General features: G+C 32.6%; 1 protein-coding gene across 2 annotated transcripts in view; it reads right to left on the bottom strand.

Annotated features, from left to right (window-relative positions):
• kibra (WW and C2 domain containing protein kibra) overlaps positions 1-15,009 on the bottom strand; it is a 186,296-nt gene that overhangs the window by 151,059 nt on the left and 20,228 nt on the right. For both annotated transcript variants that reach the window (XM_035361929.2, XM_085808659.1), the window contains exon 2: positions 3,285-3,394. In XM_035361929.2, coding sequence (XP_035217820.1) covers positions 3,285-3,394 — 110 coding nt within the window. The remainder of the gene's footprint in view (positions 1-3,284; positions 3,395-15,009) is intronic.

Raw genomic sequence — 15,009 nt, 5'->3', positions numbered from 1 at the left:
AAATATAGTTTTTAATAATGAATTAACTAATTCTTAAATGCAAGCAACACAAAAATACCTTACACATGAAAAACATTTTTATTACTTGCATCGTTTAAGAAAAAAAGAAAAAAAGAAAAAAAAGTTTAATCAGTTTTCGTACAAATGTTATGAACAGTGGCAGATTTTGCTTTCGTTAAGAAAGAAACTTCATAATTTTGTTCGTAGCAACTGTTCATATTGTTCATAGCAAATCAACGTAGGCCTGCTTTCGCTAATAAAAGTTTTTCTAATGTGTCATCACTAATATTAGATCTAAATTTAGTCCTCGTTTTCGCAACAACACTGAAAATCCTCTCACACTCTGCATTACTATGGGGAACTGTCGAGATGGCCAACATAATTCTAGACAGTTCACTATATTTTAAAATTCCATCAACACCTTTCAGTTTTCCAATTAAACTCCACTGGGTGTCAATCCTAGCTGATCTTTATAACTTCATCAAAGTTTTCTAATTGTAAACTGCAAATTGCGACTGCAATATTTATCAGTGCCAACATCAATATCATCATCTTTCATGACTAAATGAAGTAACACAGAAAATCTGTTCAAAAAGTACCTTATATCAGAAAAAGATGCATTTGCTAGAGCAGAAACATCAGCAACTTTAGCATGCAAAATCACTTCATCGTTGACTGGAAATTTATGTAGTATGTAATCGCATACTTGACAGAAGTAACTTCTAACATGAAGATAAAACTAATTTTTGTCTTCTGAAAGTTCCTCCAGTACTTTTGTAGTTGCAGCTTCTATAACCAAATCTTCATCTTTCTTCTGATTATCTATTTCACCACAAATCACATCATATATAGAATTACAAGACAAACCACAGACTGGTTTTACAAACTTTGATTGAAAAAAAACTTTAAACAGATCATAAATCATTGATTGCAAAACATAAATTTTTGGAATTCTCCTTTGTAGAACTGTGTTAAGAACATCGAATGATGGCAAAATGAATTGTAAAAAAAAAAAGCAAAAAGCTTTGTTAAGGTCCGAAGAAGAAAACATAAAGATTCATTCTTCACAAGATAAACTTAGAGTAATTGAAAAATGTTTCGTGTGTTGACCAGTTTTTTTTTTTTTTTTTTTTTTTTTAATATTTTGAGAGAAAATTGTATCAGCTTTACACTTATATCTTGCAGTATTATTTTGAGAACTGCCAGTTGAATTGCTGAATGGTGCTGAAATTATTTTTCTCAAACCTATTTTTAACAATGGAAGTAGTAACTACATTTCCATTTACTTTAGGTATTTTATAACTTTCAATAGAGCCTTTTATCTTAACTCTCGAAGAATTTACTTTTCCTTTAAAAAATGCAAGAAGTGGGTTTCATTGATCGAGGATTCTAGATAAGCATTTATTTAAAGACAGCTAGTGTGTACACACGCTTCAAAATTTTTCTTATTTTAGTATTATGCGGCTGTTGGAACTGTTTCAATTTTTCCTTCCTTTTAGAACTCCTTTCAAGATAATAATAAATATCAACAGTGTGTTCATCCACATTTATTGGTATGAACCTGCCCCTTTGCTGCTAAATTTAAGAGATGACAGGTGAACCCCATAATCTGCAAATCTGAATTTTCCTTTCTTAAGATGCCTGCAACACCAGTCTTCAAGCCTACCATTACTGATGCATTATCGGCACCAAGTGCTAAGCAACTATCCAGAGAGACTGCAATTTCTTTTGGATATAGTTTTGAATCGGTATTATTGCTTCCATCTGTAGAGAGGCAGAACGGAACTGTTTTAATGCAATCAATAACTGAAGATTTGTTTTTCAAACCCATTTCTTTAACAATTGCACCTGTTTTGGTCCTTGCACTTGAGTATTTCTTAGCGATTTCACTATCGGGAAACATTTTTCTAAATAAAGCTGCAGCGTGATCCGATGCATTCAGTGGCAGGTTTGTGCTTCAGTAAAAATGCAGACATTCTGCATTAATAACTTTTTGGTCCTTTGTTTCCGAGAAAAATTTAATTTTTCATTTTTTTCAAAACAACTCTAGTCATTGTGTTTTTGTGTACATACATGTTTGAGAATATCTGCCCTTCCACCATGCGAAATCGAAAAATCGCAGCAGCAGACGGTACACATTGCAAGTTTATTATATTTCCTTGAGGAAATAATGGAAGGAAAGTCAACTGTGTACGATTTTTGAAACGTACACGAGTATTTCACCTTTCTCGCAGACATAACAAAAGATGATAATTTCTAAAACTATTTCCCGAAGGCATGTGTACTCACACAACTCAGGACAAGATGAACGAAATAACTAAAGAACATTCAAATAACAGCCTTGAGCTTGCATTGTGCTCATTGGCTAATATATGCCAGATGGCACACAGTGGAGCTCGATGCCCATTGGAGAACTGGAGTTTGGTTTGGTTTGGTTTATTAGATTACGGCAAAGCACTCGAGGGCTATCTGCCTTAAGGGAGGGATGCCTTTGTGGAGGACTTTCTAAGGGAAACTGGCTCGTATACACATTACACATGGGGAAAACCACGAAAACACATATGCAGCCAGCCCATTTGCGGGATTCGAACCTCGGATGGAGAACTGAAGAATGACGTTTCTGTATACGTATGCTCTCACTCACAAAGCAGAAATTCTTATCTGATTCGCAAGGTTTTGTCTTAGATACAATCTACAGAAAATTCAATTGCTTTCAGATGTCCAAAAATCACTTTTTTTTTTTTTTTTTTTTTTGTTTCTTTGTTCATATAATGAAGTATTAAGCCAAGTTCATTAAAAATCGTGAGAAATTATAAGAATAAGTCGGGAGAAATATATTGTAAATCAGGTTGGCGGGAAAGCGGTCAAAAATCGAGAGAGTTGCCAACTCTGTTATTAGTTAATCAGCACTGAAAAACTGCAATTTTAAAAACAGTTTGTGCAATTGCATTTTAGAATTTATCCTGCAACTGATACTGGTAATTTAAAAGTTTTCTAATGTGTGTTAAGTAGGATTTTCATAGTATCTGCTTGAGTTTATTTTACAGCATATTATTATCAATTAAAATAAACTGTCAATTTCTTTCTACTCGTTTACAGGGATTACTTGAAAAGACATCCACCACTCCACAGCTCACAACAATACGTACAGTGTACTTAGATGATTCATCTTTTCGGTTTCCATTAAAAAATTATACATCAGAATTAAGTATTATTTTGTATATCATAAGTAAACAGAATTAAAATAACAAGTCTAAATGAAAACAAAATTTTAATAAACTTACGATTAATGTGATCTATATAGTACACTCCAATCTGATTGTCAAAACATTCTTCCCAACCAAAAGGTAATTCATCTCCAACACAATCAGCAAATGTTTGAGGTTTTGTATATCTAAAAAGAAAATATTATTAAACAATATGCATTTAAACAATGAATGCTACAATCAAACATTAATTTTAACTCCCTAACCCTTAAAAATCTCCTAACTTTTATCGTCATTATAATAAATATGCGCAGTATCTATTGAGGGAACTGAACAAAAATTATTTTCCAAATGAAAAATGCAATTACAAAGTAACTGACATACAAGACTATTAAATTTTATGAGCAACTCAATTTTGGTTTTCCTACGGATAGATTACAGTACAAAATCAATGACTTCTACTAATTTTATTACAGTACAAAGTCCGAAATGCGGACTCGGCAGGACTTCAGCAATTCTGGATTTGGGATTTTTCCGGATATTAGATTATCAGTTTAAATCTAGTAAGATGGCATGTAAAAATTATAAAATTAAAGATAATTAACTCGTGATTTATGCAATAATGAAGTATTTATGATCTAAAGGGTAACAAATTTACCAAAAAAAACTTATTTATTTGTTTACCTTATTAAACATTTCTGTCAATGTAAGTTGCTTAAGCTGCTTCATTTTTTTGTGCTAATACTTTCTCTTTAATTCTGTAGACAGACATAATATCTTGTATTCTGTAGACATAATATCTTGTTCAATTATACTGTTGATGTCCTATAACTGCTGTGTTGAGAATTCCGACTAACCTGTCAATCGAAATTTTTTCGTTTTTCACATTTTTTGTTTTGTTTATCAGCTTTATATTGCTTATTCTTTTATCTCTAGAAATAAAGTTAACATTTACAAAATCAACACAATACCATTCATTTATCAAAATGTTATGATGTCTGTTTCTGACAAATCTTCTATACGATACAGCTGAATAGTTTCAGTTTTAAGGTAATATACTGGTACAGCATTTTTCACCTTGTGAATTATGATTTGATAACCATGTATTTATTACACTGGTTTTTAATATTAGTTCAAAAGGAAAATATTTACATGAGCTACTAAAAATGCTGCAGTTACCTACCAGAAGCTCATTATCAAAGTTTCGGCGAACCTTGTTCTAGATATTACTCAAAGTACCCTGAACAGACAAAGTTTTATCATTCATATTTCAAGAATAAAAAAATAATATAATAATTGAGAAGACGAATGAGGATCTGGTTCAATATTTAATTTCAAACTGAACTTTAATTAAAATACCATATTTTCTGATTGGGCTGGCTACCTTTTTTGAGTTTTAATTAATCACATGAAAACTATCAGACTAGCAGAAAGGTTATCTTGATGGAGTGCTCTGTACTGAAATTTTACTCGTCTTCACATTATTAAAATAGTGAGTCGCTTGGTTAAGAAGTTACTTCACATGAAAATACGTAATTTCCCCCCCTTTCCAAAGGATTTTACTATTGTAGGGAGAAGATACTTTTTTATCACTGCATATTATCTAAAACTATGCGCAATATATAAATAAATTAATATCTAAATTAAAAGTTCCTTAAAAAAGAAAAGAAGCTAAGTGAGACACTAACATTCATGAATCAAAAATCCATTTTAAAAAAATTTACTAATAATTGTAAATATAGTTAACTAGTTATACTAAAATTTGTAGATAAGCTAGCGATGTGAAAATGGACATGAGCTAAAATATGAAAGAGCTAAGGAGTAAAAAAGATAAACAGAGACAGAGATAAACCTCCATTTTGCCTTCCCCTTGCATATGGGACTGGGATTAGGAGAACAGTATTGAAACTGTGGAAAAGACATTCATATGCAAGTGACAAGAGAGAAGGAAGATTGGGTGAAGCATCACTTGGAAAGACGAAAGGACTATATAATCAAACTTCCTACTCTGGTATTATTCAAATTAGTGGATACTTTAACATGTTTTACCTTTTTTACTAGCATGCAGGAAAAAGAATGGTTGCTATCATTTTCTGAAACAGTATCATACCATTTATTCATGGTTTAAATTTAGCCATAATTTCTTTTAATTCTTAAGAAACTGTAATTCTAGCCACAGCCCCAAATAAGATGAGGTTGGCAATTTTATTTTCTTATAACTATTATCATTAACTTATGAATTTATTAATTTTATTTATGGTTTACATTCAACTTTAACTAACATCTGAATTATTAATTAATTAATTAATTAATTTCTGACAGCATTCCACAGGGCTCCTGCACTTCTAATTTTAGAAATTAAGCACTGGGCACAATAACAAACAGCTAGCAGGTAGAAATTCATAAGTTTCAAAACATTTTTTTAATTTCATTAACAGTACTCCAAATAAAACCTTAAGATTTTTAAACTATACAATTTCTTTCTTTAGTTTTTAAATATTGCAATGGACTGGATTATTTTAAATATGGCAATGCATATCTGGATAAGGTGGGCAGATAACTTAAAAGGGAGGCTTTTTAGCACTCCGAGTGACAATACTGGCTTTATTCAGCCATCAGGTTTTTTGTCACTTTATATATATTAGCTTATATTTTAAGATATTTTGCTTTCTTACTTCCTTTAATAATGTAAATGTCATCTTAATGAAAGTAAGTTTATCAAATTAGAAACTAAAATAATTAATTATGCAAATTTAGCTAATAAATGCTGTTTATATAAAGTCTTCATGACAGATCCTAAAATCCACACCACTCACAGGGTTACGGAGAAATGGTTCATATCCATGTTACACATGGGAAAAAACGCATTAACTTCCATGCAAGTTGGGATCTGAACACGGGTCAGCTTTTCAATTCCCAGTACTTTTAAGTTGAGCTGCTAACAAGTTTCCAAAATTGTTTTAACATATGTATGTGATAGTTTTTGCTTTTTTGTAATCAGATGAAGGTTCTGCATATATACAGTTCAAATAATGTGATAGAAAATCCTAAAAATGTGTCCACTGTAATTCCATATAATTTCTCTTTATAATTATTGCACAATAATAAATTTTAAGTTCATGGCAGACCCAGTAAGTTCCATTAGGTTATTGCAAATGAAATGGATACTGAATGATGTCAGATTTCTACTAGCTGCAGAAAAAAGCAAGCACTGCAATTTATGAAAATGTTTTGTACTGAATGATGGATATTGAATGATGTCAAATTTCTACTAGCTGCAGAAAAAAGCAAGCACTGCATTTTTATGAAGATGTTTTTTGTCATTAGATAATGTTAAACATGCATAATGCAATTGTAGAATTTGTTTTGCCAGTTTTAGAATACAATAAACTCTAAGATGAGCTACTCAAGGTTGAAGACGATTCTGACTTTGCATGGAGGTGGTTGCCTTAGAGATGTTCGTTAATGTTTGAAAAAATATTGCACATTTTCAAAGGTAATCATCTCAGGGAAGAGTTCGCCTTGAGAGGCTCGGCTATACTTTCACAACTTTTACATGCATGAAATGCTAATTTAATAAACACACAAAATTCTAAAAGAACTATTTCATGAATATTAAGTAAATAAATTAAATACTGACATTTTATTTATATTATATTTTTTAAGTAATCTTGAAATATACTGTTCCAGATATTTTTACCTCATAGAAAATTATCATTAGCTATAAAGCACAGAAGCACATTTTAAGCTTGTCAACATATTCTGAACAGTATTCTAAAAATTTTCTTTCAGCTTAAGGCAGAAGGAAGTTCATTAAAAACTGAACTTACTCAATTTCTGAAAATACATAAATATATATATATATATACATGAATTTGCTTAGCTAAATACATAATAATAAAAAATTAAGACATAAAAGGCTGTCATAAAAGCAGATTAAAAAAATACTTAAAAGTGATCATATTAGGTGATGAACACAGTTTTTGTGATTTTTTCTAATTTTCAGAATGTCGTTTTGCAAGCCCGAAAATACTTGCTTCTCTAAGCAAAAACATGAATGAATATACTCTGTCCCAAAAGTTTATAGACATATTTAAGAAAAATAAAAATATACAAAATTACCCAATTAAAATGTTTATTTACAATACATGTGTCTCGCATTTGAGCAAATATTTAACAAATATATCAATTTGTCTTCTAAAAAAAATAAAATAGAAAAAATGCACATTCCAAAAATTTATAGACAAATGTAATTTTATGCAAATTGGTTAGCAAGAATCATGATGGGGAACTAGAGCCTTTTATATGAAAATGCCCTCATTCAAACCTCCAATTTAACAGAGAAAAAAGATCATTTGAACTTCATTTTAAGTATGCCTAAAGCTACGCATCTTTCTGATGCTAAAATTAATAGAATTCTGAATTTTAAATTGCACAGTAGTTCTTTTAAAGAAAATTTGGAACTTCTAATTGATTTTGGGACTTATGTCTCTTAGGACACCACATCAGCCAAAACCACATTCAAGAAGACCCAAAGTCATGGGTAGTTGCAGCGATAAGTCAATACAAAGAATGGGTCCGACACAGAAATAGTCGTTTCGCCACATTAGAAGAGCTTAAGGATTGCAAATATCCAAAAACACTGTTCAAGGTAAATCAAGGAATTTGGTTATATGATTCAAGTAAAATGGCTTGATTGTTACACTCTTAAAGCTTCAAAAATGAATGAGACTGCAATGAGCCTGCAGCTACATGGCATATGGTGGTAAGTGGATCTCTGTACTTTCCAGCGATGAAAAAAATGGTCAGTGACGAATCGGAATTGTTCTGATGGGTATTTATATAGCTGGCATACCTTACAAAAATAGCCTTGGAGTTATTTCAGTTGGAACAATGAAGGTGAATCTGTTATGTTATGGGTAGCTTTCAGTTTCAAAGGGCAAAAGGGTTTCACCTTTCCAGATCGTGGGCAAGATTCATCTTAAAACACACAGAAACACTAAGGGACCATTTTATGCCATTTGCAGAAAACACTGGAGGACAGAATTGAGGGTACCAGCATGACAATGCTCCCAATTCATACTTCTCATGCTACAAAAAATTGCTTGGACATGGAAAATGTCATTATTCGAGTGGCTGCAAATAAACCCCGATTTTAACCCAATTGAGAATGTGTGGGGCATTGTGTCTTAGACAATTTATGAGAATAGAAGGCAGTTTTCTTATGTGAATGTTTTGAAAAGCAGCCATCGAGAGTGCATGGTACAATGTGGAACCAGAGTTATTACAAAACTTAGTTCTCTCAATGGAGAAATGTTTATTTAACATCATACAGAATGATGGGACGACTTGGAAGTATTAAGTAATTTGATCACAAGTTGTTAGTATTTTAGAAACTTACAGAATGCATATTCTTCTGTTTCTATTTTTTCTATAATACAAATTCCTGGGGCTTAAGGAGCTACCAGATGTACTGTATTATCTGACAGGAGAGTTTCGAATAATAAATAAGCCATGAACCCTCTCCCATAACCCTGATGTTATGTGACATGTGCCTCAGGTGAATGACACTGTGGTTATAGTGTCTTAACAGACCCTCTAGAATGCCTGACAACTTCTAGAGTATTTTGCAACCCGCAAAACTGGATGGACCTTCTTCATTCTGAACTTTCTTTTCTAGTTAATATACGACAGAAAATGACAATATAACTAGAAATTCTGCTTTTGCAGGCAAAACCTCTGAGGTAGAACATTCTTCTCAAAACAAGGAAATCCAGAGGAAATTAATCGAAGGAGCAGAAATGAATCCTTCACTGAGTAAAGTAGAATTAACCTCTACTCAAGTTACTCACTCAATCAACATATGGAGAAGGACAGGAAGCTATTAAAAGCATAACTGCCCCTCTAAATAAAATCAATTTCAAAAAGAGAATACCCAGAGCACAACAAAGAAACGTGCCTGGGAGGCAAAAAAAGGCAATCCCAAAGGATGGAGCTGAATACAGCCAAAAGAGACAGACCTGAAGGTTATACCTTCAGAGAGGCTTTTACTGTTGTCAAGATCGCTGTACTCATTGAGGGGCATCCTCAAATATGTTTATTCGAAGGAACAGGCTTACTGACTTTGAACTTCTGATAACGCTGACTACTTTAGGCATTCTCAATACTAAAGAGTTACACCTGAGCTCTATTAACGGGCTGTTAAGACTTTATACACAAAGTGGGAGACCCACCAAACAAATGGAGCTAGGAAGCACTAGGTTTTGTGCATAGCAGACAAACTCAACCTGTATAAGAAAACACAAATTGCTATTTTGTTTGAATACTTACTGGAATACAAGTTGCTTTTGATGTAAATAAACACATTTTTAGCCCAAAGGGCATAAGCCCAGGGCTATTAATTTCATTTTGGGGTTTCACTTTTCAAATTGCTGGTACCAAATATTATCGTCCTGTATTATATTTAAAGAAATTAAATAATGAAAGTGTGTGCGAGTGCATGTGATTATGGCCTCGAGGGCTATCTGCCTGAGGGGAGGGATGCCGTCGTGGAGGACTTTCTAAGGGAAACTGGCTCGTATACACGTTACATATGGGGAAAACCACGAAAACGCCCATGCAGCCAGCCCGTTCGTGGGATTCGAACCTCCGCCCAAACTACCAGTATTCAGCGACTTTACCACCCGACCGCTGGTGGAAATTAAATAATGAAGAACTCGCATAAATACATATATGTTTCTTACATTGTGATAAAACAGTACCTACAGCCATCAAATTTTCAATAACATATGTTTCCACCCAAATTTGGGCATCTGGAAGCCCAAATTTGGAATTTGTTTTTCATTTCACATTTTGTAAAGCATTTATGAGTTTTTGATTAAGAAACTCAAAGATTTCAAAGTGAGCAATGGCAACACAATGAAAAAAAAAACATTTTTACTTCCAGCACAAGATTTTAATTTCTGATTCATTTGAGAGCCACAATATAAAATATGAATTGTCATAAGCAGTTAAGAATCTTAAGCTTTTAAATGAAAATATGCAAGCCTTTAAAAATTTAAAAAAAAAACTGCTTAGTTAAACATGACAGAAATATCACTATGGTATATTTGCTAAAATACAAAACTGTTAATTAAGTCTGGTGCCAGTTAAGGGTTTTTAGAACTAGGCAACTTTCTATAAAGCAGTAATCAAGATTAATAATTCAATGCAGGTGCTTTAGGACAGAACTTTTAAAATAAACTCACTCTATTAATTTTGAAGTCAAACAACAAAAATAAGTGTTATATCACAAATTTTTACAGGACTAGTTTCGATGGTTTCACCAAACGATCATCCTCAGCTGCCAAAGTGCAAATGAATGAGATAAGATATAGTGATTAGAGAAGATAACACAAGACTGGCTGGACAGGAGTTAACCTACTGGCACCATCTATTGATGAAACAAGAAGTAAAATATAATTTCCTTAAAGGATGAAGGCAAAGATGGATTCGAATTAAGGTTGTTAACAACAACAGAAAGATTTTTTTTTTTTTAAATGTGAAACACCTCTAGAAATTCTAATTCACCAATGGAAGATGTTTTTTGAATAATTTTAGCTGCAGAAAAATTGAAAGAGTTGATTTTTGGACCAACAATGCTGAGCAACAGAGGAATTCTATGTTTCCGTTTTTCTAACATATGCCTCATCTTCCTTAACATGAAATTTTAAAGCTCTCTTAGTTTGACCAATGTAACTTAAACCACACTGGCAAGGAATCCTGTAAATACCCCAAGAATTCATATCCGAATGAGATCCTTCAGTATGAAACTCTGAATTTTTTTTGATAGGAGAATGAATGACTCAATCTGTAAAATACGTGCAATTTTATAGCTAATTGATGGAAAGAAAAGAAGACGACAGAATTCTTATAATCTCCTAAAACAAGAGTGTGCCTTTTGGTGTTTTGAGATGAGAATTTTTTAACTGCTTGATCAATAATTTTAACTGATTTCTTATCTAATCAATAAATCTTATCTCATTCATTTTTGCTTTGGCAGCTGAGGATGATGGTTCCGATTTTTGTTGTTTGACTTCTACATTAATACTCGTTCAGCATGCTATTTTATCTTAATTATACTCACTGAGTTAAGATCTTCATTCTTTTCACCATCAAATTTTTATAAGCTTCCTGTATTTCTGCTTCATTAACGCTACCTGATGGGAATTCTGTATTATGACACAATTTTGGCATTTGTTGAAAATCTCATGCGCCCAAGTGCCCATTTTCAAAAAATGATATTTCAGGATTCTAACATAACTGATTTTCATAAAAAATGAAGGACCAAGCTCCTCATTGATTGGCCATCAATGCATTAGAGAAAAAAAGGTCACAAAAAATTTTCTGTGTGAAGCACTGCTACAAGCTTTGGATATCTTAACTTGCAGGAAAACATGTGAGGTGTATTATGCTGCATTCAGACGGGGGCATAAAGGGCGTAAGTGGTTAAAGCCGAGCTCCGTTGTCAAGGCAACCGATCTGTGCTATGTCACAAAATCTGGTTTAGGGCTTGCAGCATAAGGTTTGAAGTTTTTAACTTTACACCGAGTTTGGGATAAGCGTTGACTAATCAGAGCGAAGCTGAAACGAAGCAGCTTTCTGCGGACGATTTTGCTGTTACATCGAAGACAACTTTTTTTAATATGGAGCACATCATATCCGAATGAGTTGTAATCGTATCCGAATGAAATAATGTATTGATCTCGCAAGAAATCTACGATGATAACATGCATTTTTAATGAGTTTACACAATAAATTGAAAAATATGGATGAAACTTGTAAAGCAAAAGTTAAGCTCAGGATCATGCATGCTGTGTATGATCTTGTAGACGATTGATCCCATCCATTATTTTTCATTTTATTATGAAAATTCTTTAAAAAATGCATGCTTGCAAAAAATTTTATTTTTTCTGTATAAATTATTATTATTACTTTCTTTCTGTTTATTATTTTTGTATAAATTATTACTATCATTTTCTTCCTGCTTAATTATTTTTGTATTTAAGAATAAATTTATTGAAAAAGCTGGAAATATTGTATTGCTATTTGTTTCAAATGATGATTTTCTTTCCAAACAAACTTCATGAATTAATTTTACTAAAACATCAGGAAGCTGCTGATTTTTTTAACAGTAAAAATATTATTTAAAAAAAAAGAGAGAGAGAAAATTACAACAGTCAACAGTCTAGACAGTTTTGTCTCCTGTTGATCTACGTTTTTTAATTACGTTCTCCATGAAAGGAATTTACTTTTAATGAAACTGAATAGCACACATTATTCATAATGAATAGTATTTGTTATTATTATCCACTCTTTATTAATATCATTTGAATGATTTGAAGACTTGGGTATCTAAAATTTGTCAATGTGAAATTACTTTTGAGATATTGGTCGTAAATAGAAATAACAGCATATGCTGAAATTAAACTCTTTTTGGTTCTTTAATATGTATGTCTGCCAGTGACAGAAGAATTGTCATAATCTGTCAGCAAATGAAAAATCAATAAAAGTAATTACTTCTGACAATAGACGTGGATGAAACTTACATCTATGACATCTCAAAGCAGAGGAGAGTTTAATTTGAATTACTCATGTGATATAAACATACCAGTTTGCAGAATTATCCACAAAAATTCCTGAAAGTTAGTGTTTACTTTGTACTGTATTCTCTCGAGTGTAAACAACACCCTTTTTTTTTTTAGAAAAAGCATATGAAATTCGGGGATACAGCTTTATACATGCAAATTATTAGAAACAGATGCATACAAACAGGTGGCAACACAGCAAAATGCATTTAATGATTGAGCATAAAATACACTGTTAGGTGAGCGTTTCATAGTATTGTACAGGTTTAGTTGTGGTTGCTGGTCATGACTACCAGTTGTGGGATATTAATACTAGTAATAGTTGATACTGGTAGTGCAGCTAATTACTGTATTAATCGAAAATGACAGTGAATAAGGAGCGCTAAGCACAGAATTTTTTTCCTTTTGATTGGTGTTGGTGTTTTTAATTATGGCAAAGCACACTAGGGCTATCTGCCTATGGGGAGGAATGCCTTTGTGGAGGACTTTCTAAGGGAAACTGGCTCGTATACACGTGAGGAAACCACGAAAACGCCCATGCAGCCAGCCCGTTTGCGGGATTCGAACGTCAGACCGAACTACCAGTGTTCAGCGACTTTATCGCTCGGCCACTGGTAGGCTTTCCTTTTGATTGAATCCTCAATATCCTCAATATTTTTTTTTAAATTAGGCATATTTAGAGTATCATATTTATCCTAAAAGAAATTACATATAAAAATTGAAGGTTTTATGTATATAAATATGCATGTGCATGTTTATAGTATATAGAGAGTACTACACTGCAATGCAGAAATATTCCATACTGCTTTGCACAGAAATATATGCCAACCAAGTATTGGTCTTTTAAAAAAAATATCTCTAAACCATTTTTTACCTTCTTCTGTTGCCTCTTGGCTAATAAGAAGGGCAGATAAAAGAGCATTCTGTTGAGCCAGTAAAACTGTGTTAATCTGAAAAAAACCATGATACAAAATAATGAAAACAAGCAGCGCGAATGCGAAAATCAATCGTGCAAGAAAACTCGCGAAAGGTACAGATACATCCATGCATGCGCAAATTCAGCTTCTCTCATTGGCCACAACTCGGACGCCTTCTCGCAGGTGTGAACGGAACTCCCGTATTATATGACTTTATGACTATGCATCTATGCCCTTTATGCTGCCGTCCGACCTCAGCCTTATACCCCACCCGAATAAAAAAGTAGAATAGTCCCAACTTTTATTTGCGCATGAAACTGAAATTCTGTACCGTATTCAGTAGCTGAGTTTCTAGTTGTGGTTGACCTTTAGAACCAGTTTTCCATTGTACATGCATTTCAAAAAAAATATTTATCAGTATTTTGCTGAAAATGGGATATGGCACCCGACGTGCCTGTCTGCATTAAGTGTTTTTCTCACAGAATATTTATTTTTAAAGTGTACCAGTAAATACTTATACTCGCAAGCGAATTTAAAGTATTTGAAATTATATTTTTTACGATTTCTAAGCATATTAAGGCAAAAAGAATTAGTCCCTACGAATTGGATATGCAACTGTTGGGAGATTAATTCAAAATAGTTGAAAGTGATGAAGACTGAAGATGATACTGACAGTGAAATATTTAGTGAACACAGATACAGAAGATGATGATGAACTGGATGAATCTAAAGATGATGATGATTCCGATGATTTTACTGGAAAGGATGGAAAAACGGTATGGACCGCAGCCATATACCCCACCCCAATAAAAAAGTAGAATAGTCCCAACTTTTTTTTGCGCATGAAACTGAAATTCTGTACCGTATTCAGTGAAATTCAGGCAAAATGCAAGAGTCGCATAATATGACAGGACCTGTAAGAGAAGACAGAAATGCAACTGATCCGTTTAGTAGTTGGAATATTCTTCTTATTGATAATATAATATTATTGATAATATAATATTATCAATGATTGTAGAGCGTATAAATTTATATATTTCCAAGATACCTTTACATTATAATGTGAAAGAGATGGAAAAAGTACAGATATGAGCGAGATGAAAGCAGTGATATGTCTTTTTATTTATGTTGCCTTTACAAGTCATTGTACCTCAACGTAAAGGACCTTTGGGCTTCTGATGATACAGGTATTGAAATTTTTCATAGCACTATGTCCTATAAACAATTTTTATTTCTTTTATATTGCATGTATTGCAGTAT

The sequence above is a fragment of the Stegodyphus dumicola genome, chromosome X1, assembly GCF_044657685.1.
Source record: "Stegodyphus dumicola isolate Sdum_Otavi_A_Nest chromosome X1, ASM4465768v1".
NCBI lineage: Eukaryota > Metazoa > Arthropoda > Arachnida > Araneae > Eresidae > Stegodyphus > Stegodyphus dumicola.
Note: the sequence above shows the minus strand (reverse complement) of the source record. Positions and strands in the feature narration are given on the sequence as shown.